Below are 14,490 nucleotides of genomic sequence, written 5' to 3'. Positions count from 1 at the left end.
TTAAGATAATCTTGAAAATGCTACAGTATTTTAGGAAATATTTATCACATTTGAAAATTTGCTGAGATTCCACATACTCATTCACCTGTATGTGCATGCTACTCATTGTGAATCAGACATGCAACCATTGATATGCTTAACAAACAATTCATACATCATCCAAAGTGTCCCATGAGCAGAGGCAATTCAAAGGCTGCTGTGGAATTTATGTATAACAAGAAAGGCTCGTGCTTCCTGACACTACTAGAACATAACCAGGCTCGCAATTAACAGCCACGTACCTCCTCAAGATAAGGAAGTACAAGGAAGCACTTTAGACTAACACACAACGGTTTCTTCATACACCTGCCTTGAAGAACATACTACAAGGCCAGTAATGCATTTTTGAAGGCCTCTCCACCGTTACCGCCTACATTCATAATTCCCAAACATTAATCACTCTACCAGTTGTTTCTGCAATGTTTCCAAATGAAGGAACAGAAAACTAACCTGCCTGGTTAATTTTCAACGTCAGAACAGAAGTGCCAATCTTTCCTTATCCCTGCATACAGGTATTTATATCTTTGATGCTAGCAGCATCTACACTCTCTTTTTAGGGCAGCGATACCAGAAGAGGGTGCCATCCAAGCAGAAATAGAGGATGCACTGACAAAACAGCACTAGGCATACATATTGAAATTAACCCCCAAAACAAGGCCATGTTTATAAGCACAACACTGCTGTGTCCAGAATTACTATGGAGTGCCTGAAAACACTGCAACAACTACTGCAGTAATATGCCCAAAGTTTACACACAGAGATACATAAATTCAGGGTTTTTTTGCTTGCAAATGCTTCATGGGTACCAGGATGCTGCTGTACTGTTTGTTCAAGACACACTGTAACTCATCGGTATGCTTTATTTATTGAGAATCAACACAAGAAAGACATGGCAAAACCACATGCTAATAATATCTACTAATTGTGGTGGAGAGGCGTATCTTTAAGAAGGCTGGAAAACATGACCATTCAAACAATGCTACTGTAGCTGATATAGAACTCGACTGTATGAATACGTAAGTGACAGCAATAATCCTGTAGTCAGGACTACTACATTTGAATATCTGTAATTTTAATCAATACATCCGATTCTCTGTCCTCCATAAATCTTAGGAATACAGAATTAAAACCTGGAGCACAGATACCAGCTTAGGGTAAAAACAGACTTAGAAAGGTAACTAGTAACATTTGGTAATTTGCTAAACTGCTTACTCAGTTTCAAGTTTGGAAAGGATTAACTATTCCTTCATCATACTCGCACAAAAGGCAATACACTTAAGGATATTGTTCTTTTTTTCTTGTCTGAAATGGACATTGTCTTCAGGAAATCGATAGAAATCACTTATGAATGAAAATTCTTGTTTGCATGGTTCACCAGCTGGCAACCCTTGGTTTTTTCTCTACAGCTAGTATGCAAAAACCCCAGCTTTGAGGCTTACGCATACCTGCCATATCCCACCCACTCAAAAATGCAAGAAATAGTCAACCACTGAGAATCAGACCCTTCTGAGAACAAATTATTAGTTTACACAACAATGCATATCTGTTTCTACTATAAAAGCAAACACATATAATAAGGAATCTCTCCACATGGAGGAAACTAGATCTACAACATGGGCCTCAGAAAAATTAACCCCAAGAACAAACACAATAGAATCAACTTAAAAGCTACCACTGTTGGAGTTTGAACCTCATGTCCCAGCAGGCCTAAAAATCTAAGTCTACTTTGGGACAGACACAGTAAAATCTACCCCATTACCACAAAAACTAACAGCAGCTTTAACAAGACAGACAAAACCTGAATGCCTCTGTAAATTAATAAAAATTTAAAAAAAGTTAACATGCTGAAACCCCTCAGAAAGAATACAATGCTTTACAGATACTTACATAACATATGTTTTGCTGGTAGCTTTAACTCCTCCAATAGGGATTCTTCTAACAATTACCGATGAGTTCTTCGGAATCAGGGCATTATCATCTGTGTATTCTGAAAACAACACAGATACAGAAAACAACATCAATCAATTTGTAAAAATGTATATTAATATGTAATTACATAGCACTTCAGAGAATCCCTTTACAGATATAAAAGCAATATTTTATATGCAACACAGTGCTTTTATCATCTCAACACACAAACAGTAAGTTTCAAGAAATCTTCAGGTTTGATAATCAAACACAAGCAGCAAAATCTTTTTCTTTTTTTAAAATACTTTCAATGCCAACAGTAAAACAACCTCAAAGGTCAGCAAAGGAGAGTCTGCTAATACATGAGTTTCTTTCCTGATCTATTAAGTTGTTTTTGCTTCTTTAGGCTACAAAACCAATAGACCTTTGGAAAAAAACCAAATCACAGCAAAGTCTCACATGCACAGACCAGATTCTGACTAGCTTGCCCTGCAACAAAACAACTTAGCTAAAGCACGAAAACTCTGAGCCATTGATTTCATAGCTGTTAACTACAACTAAAATCGATTCACCTATACTGCTAGTGCTCAAGACTGACAGAACACAGAAGCGTCTGACACCTCTGTCTATTTCTTGGAGCTTAATCCCTCAACAACCACACTTCTCAGCTGCTCAGTGCTTTACATTTAAATGGAAACGAAACTGGCACTTCTAGAATTTGGATCACAGAAGTTCTGGGGTTTTTTTTGAGCTTGCTTTCACAAGTAATGCAGAATTGGCTCAAACAGTGGTATCTCCCCTCTTAAGCTAATCGTCTAGTTTGAATTAACCAAAGGGACATGAATTCTTTCCAGTCACATTTTGCACAGCAGAGACCCAAACGAAATTACTTATGAAGACAGCCTTTAAAAGCCTTTAGATAACTGTGTGTGACTGAAGCTACCTATGCTTTTTGCCTTGCCTTACATCATGTTAGTCTTTCAAAAAGGAGGAAAGCCTTCTGACCTTTTACATAAGGCCCAACAAAAAAAACCCCAGAACAACTACCTGAGATACTTTGACTGAGTAAGCTTAAAATGCAAAGATCTCTCCATGAGAATGGATTTTATATTGTACTTATGTAAGCTGGATATGACTAAATATTTTAAAGCACTATCAGCAGCCATCCCCTGTAATCTGCCTACAGTTTTAAATATTAAAAGCCCTTACCTTTGCAGACCCAATCAGAACAATAGTCTGAAAATCAGAGACGCTGTATATCTAGTCAGGCTCTATCAGGGTGGTTTTGCCCAATGATGACAAACAAAATATGAGTATTTCACAGCTTCTCCATTTTTCCAGGCACCAGAAGGCACCATTTCAACAATGAAATGAAAATTTTACTTCTATTTCCAAATGACAGAATGCTTTTTCAGAAAACTGAGAAATCATTTAACTGAAACTAATTCCTGATCTTCACCCCTATAGAACCAAACTGAAGCTTTCTCTGGACTTCAGCATAGTTTAAAATTGGAAGAGAAGGGACTACTGATAACGAAAACAGAAGCTTTTACAGAAGTCATATCCTGAAACCAACCCCTAGAGCTCTCCTCAAAAGGAAAATCTAACCATTACACGGCCACCTGTCAAGAAGGGCCGGCACTGGGACTTTCAGATGGAGAAGGACCGCAAGCAGTACTGAGACCAAGACAAACAACTGGGAAATCACGCCAGCTGCAGTTCTAGAAGCTCAAACCAGCTGTTTCTACCTGCTTATACAGAATATTCTTTCTGGTCCAGATGACAAATCACCGGATCGAGATTTCAGAGATAGAGGATAAGCATCAGTGTCTCCACAAAGAGGCAGGAGTTTGATATGCTTGTGCCAAACTGAGGATTGTGGTAGTTCTGCAGAACATTACAAGGGCAGCACCTCTCCTAGAAAGACTGTATGTATGAGGGCAGCAACAATGCATTTATTCACTAATTATGCAAGCCTGCAAGGTCAATTTGAACATGAACAACAGGTGTATGATGCAAAGTCCTCTTTTAGTATTTTGTGACAATTCACTATTAGAAAAGAAGCACTAACATCTGCCTTCTGAATAGCCTATCCTTGCAGGTACACATATACATATACATGCTTGTTTTCAGGCCACTTATTAAGTGCACAGTGAAGAGAGCTCCAGACACCTAATAACAGACATATAAAAAAGAATTCACCTTAAAAGTCAATCAGTACACATTTAAATGGATCAACTGAAGAGCGTCAATAGCTTGGTGAATTCAAGGCTTCATTTGTATAGGACACATCACAGCACATATTTGGATTTGGTACTTAAAGTATTCCACTAGCTTGGTCACCATGTCAAAGAATTTGTGGAAGAGTGTTTACATATAGCATAGTACATTTCTGAGTTAATTCTGTGAAGGGACTTGATACCAGTTGGCTTTAATACTGTCATTTTCCCCTCACCTTAATTAATTGAATTTATTTTGGTGACAAAGTTTTATTAAAGGTGAAGTCAAACAATGTAGACGAAAAAGTTAACTTTAAAAAAAAAAAAGGAAAGGATTAAAGATGGAGCGCTATTCCTGAAATCCCTGGAAATTTTTGTTTGCTTGATTAGCAGATGCCAGCTTAGTCTAACAGCTCTCAGACTAAACCAACCTCCAAGCTGGAACTGTTCCCCACAGGCAGCAACATTCCCTAGCAGAGACTTGGCAACTACCAGGACTGTAAAGCAGTGTCACTCTGCCTCACCATGTGAGTCAACATCTGCAAAGCGAGCAGTGACACCGTGCCCAACAAGGCTACTTTTCACACTTGACCAAGCAGAGTTCCAACAGAAACGTTCAACAAAGCTGGAGGTAACAACATTGTTGATTCCTACTCCATTACAGCACACAACTTGTTTTACTGCCTGCGATGGCCAGTAAGTGTCTAATGGGCTTTTGTCAATCTGACCTGTGATTAAAAATAAGGATTCAATTAACACAAAAAGCTTGCAAAAGCAAACCAAGATTTGTGTGTTGTATTAAATTCAAGAGCAGAAGCGACATAACGGCCTAAAACTTGCTATCTAGTCTACAAGAAAACAGTATGCTGGAAAGACTCAAGGGAAAGAAGTACTTCAAGAAATGAATGGAGACAGACAAATTAAACCATAGCTACTCTGACTGCTGCCTCATAGTGATTTAGAAATCTTAAATCAACAATTGCATTAGTGTCCACAACCTTCTTCATCCAAAAAAAGTACAAACAGCTCAGGTTATGCTCTAAAGTTTATACTGCTTTGCATTTAATGCACGATTTAAAACCACCATTTTTAAATTAATGTATAATTCTGAAAATCTCCTAGTTTTAATAATTTGTGTCATATGTATGCTATAAGCCAGTTACTGAAAAAAGTTCCTTCTTTATTTTACAGCCTGCTTTAATCCACCATTTTGAATTTGGCAGCATTGCAAAAGCATCTCTCCGAGTTTTGCGAGAAAAGTATTTTCGCCAAGATAAAGTACAGCAGCTCATCAAAACAGAATTCATCAGAAGGCAAGCCTATATGTGAAATGACAAATAAAGGCCTTTATTAGGCTTAGATGCCTTACAAAACAGCTATTATGCTACCGGGGGAAGGATTTGCAGAGTAAGACGTGAAAACGACTCCGAACATGCCAGACTGTCTCTACCAGAAAACAGGCTAACTCGAAGAACACATTTTCTCCCTAGTGCTTAAAAATATGCTTTCTCATTGTGATTTTTTTTTTTTAACTCTGTTCTAATCAACACCACTTGCACACTTTGTGACAAACAAACCATCTATGTAGCCGGTACTGAAAGCACTGCCTCAAAACATCCTGATTAACAGACTGGACTACTAATTCTGGATTTTGAGCTTCCACCAAAACTGGTATCAGTGAGCTCATCTATGACTGGTACATCACAATTTCTTGAATTAGCTAGTTCAGTAGGCCAAATGGTTCATGGAACATTCATTTGCATTATTACTATACAGTACTGTGCTCCAAAAGAGCACCTATATTGCTTGGAAAGGATGAGTTAATAAAATCTAACATGCTTTCACTCATTAATCTGATTATACAGACTGCCCGATGCCTTAATGTCTTATTGCCACTGCCTGCCATTTCAGCCTGTGACTGGGAAAGCAAAAGCAATGCTGGAGACAACATGTTAATGAACCAAACGGAGCCTGCCCCAAGCATCTGGCCAAGCGACATTAACTAGCTGACAGCACACCCCTGAGAGGTCCCAAACCTGCTGGCGTGTGCCAAAGCAGCTGACGCCCAGAAAGGCGGTGCATGAGCTCCACTATAACATAACAGTTTTTGAATGGGTACATGGCTTACCCTCAACTCCACCAAGGAACTCCATCTCCTTTCTGAAAGCTCTACAAAATAATGCTGCACAGCAGCCCAAGAGCTAATTGCACTCTGAAGTATAACCACAATAATCCCCCATACTAGCACCACAACACAAAATGGTACTGTGAAGGGCAAGGTTTAAAAGTTGCTTAAATGTCTTATCTAAAATGCTAAGTTTGCAGTGTGGAGGACATTCCAGCAGAGACATGAGCTGTGAGGCCAAATGATTTCATTGAGTTAGCATGAGTTTGTTTTGAAGACATCACATCATGGCATTACTAAAACTGTCAGCTGCATGCTGCAACACTGAACTCAAGCAAGTTCCGAGTTCAAGAGACAGCCTTATAAAAGCAACATTCTTCCTTAAAACTATTCAACCAGTTCAGAGTCACGTTTTGTATTTTTTTGTCTTTTGCCTGATAAGTAGAATAGCACATTTTCCAAGTGTTTTGAGTCAGAACGTTACAGGGCAGGAAAGAGCACTTAAGAAACCTCAGTTCTGGAGTTTGCAGTTCTTCCACAATATTGTGAGAACATCTGTTACAAAGGACAGGTCAAGAAATTCAGATCAAATTAAAGAAGTCAAGTTTAAATGCATCATTCTCAAGTATAGGCTTTTTGAAGGGAATTCTGCCTTTCTAGAACATGCCTCTATAGTAAGCATAGAAGAGGACATGCCCTTCCCTTTAAAAATAGGTCCCAACCATCCCAGCATCTTAAAAACAGTCCATCATACCATTTTTTTTTCCCCCACTGATATTTAAAATCCTGTTTACTTTTAGCTTATATTAGCACTGCTTCTATTACTAGATTTTCATTATGAAAATTAACAGTTACCGAACAGTAAAAGGTCAGAATACTCTGAAAAATCTGAGCAAGTAGGCCATCTTCACTCGAGTTTCACTTTGTTCTTTCCAAGATCATTTTAACTTTCAGTCAAGACTCCTGCACAAAGTCATAAAAAAACACTACTTTATGTCCACATGTAAGAATTCCAAACATGCCATTTAGGCAGAATATCCTGGTCTACTTTTTTCCTTTATCTTCTGAAGGTGAGTTTAGGCATCTACATCCGATTAATAAAACAAGAAATTCACATTTATATAAACCAAAAATTTTGCATACATATATATTGCACTGAAATGTATTCTCTAGCTTTGTTCTGAAAACCACTGGGGGACTTTTGTGTTTTCACATGGAAAGCACCCTTATGAAAACTTTCGTAAGCATCTGTGTCACAAATACATAATTTAAAATTTTATACTCATCTTACAAAGGTCAAAATGCAACCCTATCTACCTAGAGGAGGATCCTGTCCCTGTTAAACAAGAGTGATGCTCTTTGAAGAATGAAAGATATTCCTTCTTTAACTTCACCTTTAGGGAACACCACATTTAACGTAACTTAGCAAAGCAAATACCTTTTCTTCACTGGATTCTGATTATGTACGAAAACAAAGCAACACACTTTGTAAAACCTGTATTATGTATGTTAGAGTAACACTTTACGGGGTAATATATTTATGAGCATCATTTTTTTCTTCAAGAAACTTTGCCTTCTGTTCCTCACCTGCTACAATACAATCCACGTTTGTTCTATTTCAAACCATTTTTTTTTTCCCCTCGTGATAATAAATGGGTTCCATCACAGTTTATTTCAATACAAGATTCTGGTTTTAAGGCTTTGTTTTACACATACCTAACTATTACAGTAGTGACATCAGCCAGTTGGCTATTCAGCCTGCTAGCATTTGTGAAGCTGAAGACAAAAATTCAGAGACCCTGCTGCAGCAAAGCCCTTAAAGCAAATGAAATATTTTTCAAAAGCTTTTGATAATTTTATTCGATACTACTAGAAAAATTCAAGACTTCCCTACCTATATATGTCACGCAGGCCAATGGCATCCCTAGGACACCTAACACTGTACCAATAAGTCTCTTCACAGACATCCTCCTGAAAATAGTTTAAATACCTGTAGATAGTGAGCTTTACGTCCAACTACTTTAAAGGGTAAGGTTGAAGTTAGCATTACTACTGCGTACGTATTATTCTGTTTAAGTTTTAATACATGAAACAAGAACCACTAATACACATTTTAAAGAAAAGACTGTTGTAAGAGTGTCACAGAACCACAGGAAATAAATAATTAAGGAATGAAAACACTTTACAATTCTTTTTGTTTCTTAAAGTCACATCCAAAGTCTTTAATCACATTCAAACTTAAAGATAGCACATTATCAAACTGAAATATCATACTAATACAAAACTACTATCATCCCTGAGAATCAAGCACCACTTATTAGATTTAAAAGAAATTATGACTTGTTTAAGAACATTTCTTACATATATTCACTACAAATGTTCTGCCATAAAACTGCAGTATTGCCCTGAAATGGTTAGCACATAGTACCAAGAAAAAAAAAAAAAGAAAGGTTAGAAACGAATGACAAAGTGATGCTCAATAGCATCTGAACGACAATGTGTTTCGGGTAGAAGTTACATTAACAACAAATTCCAAAGTACAATTCCGATACAGAGAAAGCTCATGTGCAAGATGGCTTTAAAGGATCTGCATAAATTACAACTCACAGATACACTCTTGATCCAAAATGTTGCTACTGAGCAATTTCTGCAATGGGCACAAAACCAGTTTTCCAATGAAGCGGGTAAAACAAATCGAAGACAAAATTAAGTCACCAAAACCACCTTCAAATTAGCCACCTGTTCTATCACTTTCAGCTTTCTCCACCACATTTCAAAGAAATCTGGCAAGTTTGTTATTATAAGATATCCTCCCACACTTCCTTAACATTTTACGTAGAAGAATTCCAGGAAACCCAAACTTTGGTAAGCACTGCATGTCGCACATCAACCACGTACTCTTCTACGCCTAGCTCCGCGTCCAAAACACAGATCTGAAGGTAGTTGTCAGAACAGCAACTACAAAAAATCAGCTCTGTGAGGCCCTCAACACAAGTCACAGCTACCGATGGCGGCCGAATCGTATTCTCCCTTCCCACTCGGCGCCGCCTGCCCTCCCGGTTCCCCCGCACGCCGGCGGGACGGGCCCCGGGCTGACTCACGCTACGTGGGGACGAGCCACAAAGAGCAGGCCGCGGCGGGGCGGCCTGTGCGACGCCGCCAGCCGGGCGGTCCCCGAGGCCCCGCGCCCACCGCCCTCCACGCACCTTCTTTGGTCTGGGCGTTGGTGATCTGCAGGTCGCAGTCGGCCGCCTTCAGTTTCTCGCGGCCCATGATCTGGCGCTTGAGGTCGCAGAGGGAGATGTGGAGGCCGTCGAAGGTGACCGTATCATAGTTCAGCTTAGAGGAGAACTTGTAATGGACGCACGACATGGTCGGCGTCAGGCGGTGTCTGCTCCGAAACGGCGGCTACCGCGGCGGACGGCGCCGCGGCCTCCCTGCCGGTTAGGGCCGGCGGCGGCGCGGGGAAGGGCCCAACGAGGGGGCCGGGGCAGGCAGCGCGGGCTGAGCTCGAGCGGACCGGCGGCGCTCAGAGGCCGCGGCGCTCCGCCATGGCCAGGCCCCGCGGCCTGAGGCAGACTCAGCTGGCAGAGGCCTCAGGACTCCATCGCGGCGGCGCTGCGAGGCCCCGGCCCCCGCCCCCGCGACAAGACTCCGGCCCGCGGCCCTCAGCGATCGAACTGGGCCGCGGTGGCGGCGCCCGCCCGGCTCCTCCTCGCAGCCCGGGCGGACGGACGGACGGACGACGGGGAGAGGCCCCCTCCCCGCGGCCCCGGCTCGGTCTCCGCTCCCTCTCCCGCAGGCAGCGCTCCGCAGCCCCACCGCTGGCTATGGCGACTCGGGCGCCCCTGCCTCAGCCTGCGCCGAGGGGTTTCCCGGCCGCCAACCGCACGGGCCGCCGCGAGCGCCCCAGTGCGCAGGCGCAACGGCACACGGCGCGCGCACACCGCGCACCTCACGTGACCCAGAGCAGTACGACAAAAGGCCCGCGTCACGTGGGCGGGGTGGCCCCGCCTTCTCCGTCCTCGCGGCGGGCGTCCCCTAGGGGTGAGACGTTACCGGGCCGCGTCACCCTGCTGCCGCCCCCCCAGCCTGTCACCGCACCGCGTCCCTGCTGCCGCCCCCCCAGCCTGTCACCGCACCGCGTCCCTGCTGCCGCCCCCCCGCCCTGTCACCGCACCGCGTCCCTGCTGCCACCCCCCCAGCCTGTCACCGCACCGCGTCCCTGCTGCCACCCCCCCGCCCTGTCACTGCACCGTGTCCCTGCTGCCACCCCCCCCGCCCCGTCACTGCACCGTGTCCCTGCTGCCACCCCCCCGCCCTGTCACTGCACCGTGTCCCTGCTGCCACCCCCCCAGCCTGTCACTCCCCGGTTTCCTGCCACCCCTGGGCCTGTGGTGTCCCTCCTGTCACCACGTGGGCCTTCACCACCCAGTGTCGCTTGGTGTTCGCTCCCGGGCCTGTGGTGGCTCTCGCAACAGCCCTGGGCCCATCACCGCCTGATGTCCTGTCACCCCTCCGGCCTGTCACCCCCTGGTATCCCTCCTGTCACCCCCCAGGCTGTCACTGCTTGGTGTCCTGTCACACCCCCAGCTGTGTGGTATCCCTCCTGCCACCCCCCCGGCCTGTCACCACCTGGTGTCCTGCCAGCCCCTAGGCTGTGGTGTCCCTCCTGTCACCCCTGGGGCCTTCACCACCCAGCGCCACCTCCTATCAGCCCCTGGGCCTGTGGTGGCCCAACAGCCCTGGGCCCACCACCACCCGGTATCCTGTCACCCCCCAGGCTGTCACCGCCCGGTGTCCCCTCCTGACAGCAGCCAGCCAGGGCAAGACAGCCTGGGGGAGATGCGGTGGGGGGCCAGAGAAGGGAGGGGACATCCCTCCTGGCACCACACGAGTTTTGGGGGGCTTTGACCTCCCACCTTGTCAGAGGGGAACAACAATGGCGTTTCCCTTATTTCCTACATTAGTGAACAAATGACCCCACAGGTAGGTTTCTGTTTCTCCTTGGAAGGGGCCACACCAAGGCAGCGGTTGAGTGAGGGCCCCCAGTGCCAGCCAGTTGATCAGAGGATTGACCCCCGCACCATCAACGCCACCGTCCTGCAGGGACAACTGCACCCAAGCGGGGGAGGACCCAGCAGCGCAGGGCGGACCTGGGCACTCAGGCACGGGTGACAGAAATGGCAAAAAAAAATAAAAATGCTACTGTGTCTTCATGTCTGCATCTCAAAACATCCCACGAAAACACAAATGACTGAATTTACAAAGCAGTTGCGCTACTGACACGCAGCCGAGCATCACCCTAACGTCACAGACAGGTCTGACAGGGTGACTGGAAAAACAATTGAGGGCAGATTTCAAAAGGATTATATATTGTTCTCGTTTTCAAAGGGAAGGATGGTTAGTCTGGACTAGAAATGAGAAAGAAATTAATTAGAACAGGGAACAGAACTTGAGGAGCAGGAATAAGGAAATTAAATGCTGTGTGTAAACAGCAAAATAAACCGCATGAGGACAGAAAAATCATTATCGCCTTACAGTTTTCATTATGCAGGCAATGACTGCAACTTAAAATATCTATTAATGTTTCATTATGCAGATTGTTGCTTTTTAGTAAAGGAGCTATTTGTTATTTCCACAAATCTATGATGCACACTTCACTTTCTTCCCAGGCATCTAAGTCTTTTATGAGATCAAGCAATTTATACCATGTACATTTCTATATGAATCCTCATTTTTCCTTTACAAGTTATTTGCCCACTAATATACTGCAGAAAATTAAATTATACAACTAATATTAGTCACTTTCTCGTAGATTTCATATTTTTATTAGTGTCATGATTAAACCCCCAGCTGTTCAAAGTTATGTACTGGTTGCACGTCCAATCCATTTATTCAAACTTACAAAATACAATCTTTCACTTTAAAAATATTTATTTTCTAATCCTCTGGCCGCAAGTTTTTACGGAGAAAAGCTTCTGAATATCAGCTGGCGCTGCACTACCTCAAGTAAATCAATCCAAAGACAAGTTTGAGCAACCTGGTCTAGCGAGGGGTGTCCCTGCCCATGGCAAAGGGTTGGAACAAGGTCTTTAAGGTCCCTTCCAACCTAAACTACTCTATGATTCTATGATAAGTATATTTTTAAAGTAAAAACAGTGAAGACTAATGGGCTTGGAAAAAAACACATCTAAAACTTTAGGCTAGGAAATGTCTGATATCTGAACCCTTAGGGTCATCTCACACAACCGAGAGATAATGCGTCCGAGGTGGCCGATGTCTTTACACCTCCCAGCTCTCCACAGCGCAGCCCAGCCCTGCCCTCCCCAAGGTTAATTCCCCTCCAGAGCCCAGCAGAACCTGCTTGGTGGCTCCCTCAAGCATTTCAGCCCAAATGACCTGACTTGGTGATGATCTGCAGCTCGGGCCGTTCAAGCTAACGCTGATCATTTGCAGTCAGGCAGGATAAGGGATGCTCCCACGAGCAGCCGAGGTGGGAGATCTGAGGAGTAACCTGTGGCAGAAGGGTGGCGAGAGCAGTTATAGACGGCAATCTGGGCAATTTGGCAGACATAGTCCTTAGCAATATGGTTTAGTGATGGGTTTTGTCAGTGTTGGGTTGATGGTTGGACTCGGTGATCTGAAAGGTCCCTTCCAACCTAGGCAATTCTATGATTCTATGAATTTGGGCAATCTGGGCAGCTGCCAGACAGCTGCACCCAGAGGAGGATGTGTGACCAGATCCTCAGTGCCTGGGAATGCTGCCGGATCTTTACTCAGACAAATTCCTCTTACACAAAAGGTCTGACATGCCTATTAGATGATATTTACCACACTCTACAGAAACGCTCACGTCATAACAATTAGCTTGCTGTTGCAGCATGTAAGAAAGTTACCCACAATTATAACTTTAAAAACAAAATCAGAACCTCCTAGGGAGGCAAGGAAATACCCCGTGGCTTTCAGAGGGAGCTGGGTTATGTTCTGAAAGTCATTCAAAAAGGAGAACAGCATTATGACTTGGTGTTCGCTGCACACCTGTTGGCATCAAGACTATTTTTGTAGCTTTAAGTTACTTCCGTAACTTTTAACTCTTTTGCCTTCAAATGCATTCAGCAGTAAATTGTTGTCTACGTTCTGCAAAACAACCTAAAGTGTAAGTTACCCAAGTTTTGTCACCGTTTTAGGTCATACTCACACATTAGGTAAAAAAGGGCAATAAAGAGAAACTATTTGCTTTAAAATGCAGTTTCAGTGTTTTACCGTTACGGATTGTTAGGAGCTGTGTAGGGATCTTCATCTCATTTACCACTTTATCGATTTAGAAACAGATTATCTATGCAGAGTTGTGCTGCGCTGCGCACCTTTTGCTGAGCGCAGTTACCCGTGCTGCTTGAATTCCCTCATTCTGGGGGCTGCCTGAGACAGAACTGTTCCCCAGCGGCTGCAAAGTACCTGTTGTACGACTGAACGATACAAAAAGAAACAACCCCTCCCCTTAAAAACAGAAAGGACAAAATACTTCTAGTAGCTTCCGAGCTGCAGGAGCCGGTCTGTTGGGAAAGGACATGCAAATAAGCAGGTTGGTATAGTGGGAAAGAATGTATTTGCATTTCCTTCTTCAGCTTGTTTTGTCAGGAGCAAAGACTCTGCTATTACTTTTTTATTTTTTTTTTTTAATCTGTGAGTTCTGTGCAAGAGAAAAGGACATTGCTCTGCCACAAGCGCTCGGTGCTGGAGCAAACCAAGAGCCCAAATCGCTGCCTGCAGAGCCGAGTGCCCACGTGGCCAGTTTTGCTGGAATATCCACATTGCTCTGTAAGTCACAGTCCCCACAGTTCGGTGTCATCAGTCCGGCTTCCGAGGCAGCACAGCTGCTGTGAGCAGGCACTGGATAAAGCTTTAATTAAGAATGACAATATCATTCATACACTTTAAAGACCCCAAAACAAAACCTAAAACTCCAATTTTTATCTGCTCCTGCTCTCTCCTACTTAGCTCCTCTGCGCTCCGCGTGCACACACCGAACAGTGTCTCCCCACCACGTCACACCAACTTATTACCACTCATAAATTATTACATTTTGACCACAATGATCAAAAGTTGGAGCCTAGAGGGTGGCAAATGAAGGCATCTAATTAGCCAAGAGGAATATCATGCAAATGTCTGCACTTTTGCATTGCCGACTAAAGGAAG

The 14,490-nt window shown here is 43.8% G+C and overlaps 1 protein-coding gene across 8 annotated transcripts in view; it reads right to left on the bottom strand.

The window, feature by feature from the left end:
* Positions 1-10,202, bottom strand: part of RBBP6 (RB binding protein 6, ubiquitin ligase) — a 31,542-nt gene extending 21,340 nt beyond the window's left edge. For all 8 annotated transcript variants that reach the window (XM_074599399.1, XM_074599404.1, XM_074599402.1 and 5 more), the window contains exons 1-2: positions 9,498-10,202; positions 1,927-2,026 (exon numbers count right to left, since the gene is read on the bottom strand). In XM_074599399.1, the coding sequence (XP_074455500.1) occupies positions 1,927-2,026; positions 9,498-9,663 (266 nt within the window). In that variant the 5' untranslated portion in view covers positions 9,664-10,202. The remainder of the gene's footprint in view (positions 1-1,926; positions 2,027-9,497) is intronic.
* Positions 10,203-14,490: the final 4,288 nt, after the last annotated feature.

The sequence above is a fragment of the Larus michahellis genome, chromosome 8 (assembly GCF_964199755.1).
Source record: "Larus michahellis chromosome 8, bLarMic1.1, whole genome shotgun sequence".
Classification (NCBI taxonomy): domain Eukaryota; kingdom Metazoa; phylum Chordata; class Aves; order Charadriiformes; family Laridae; genus Larus; species Larus michahellis.
The sequence above is the reverse complement of the archived record's forward strand: the minus strand, read 5'-3'. Positions and strand labels throughout refer to the sequence as shown.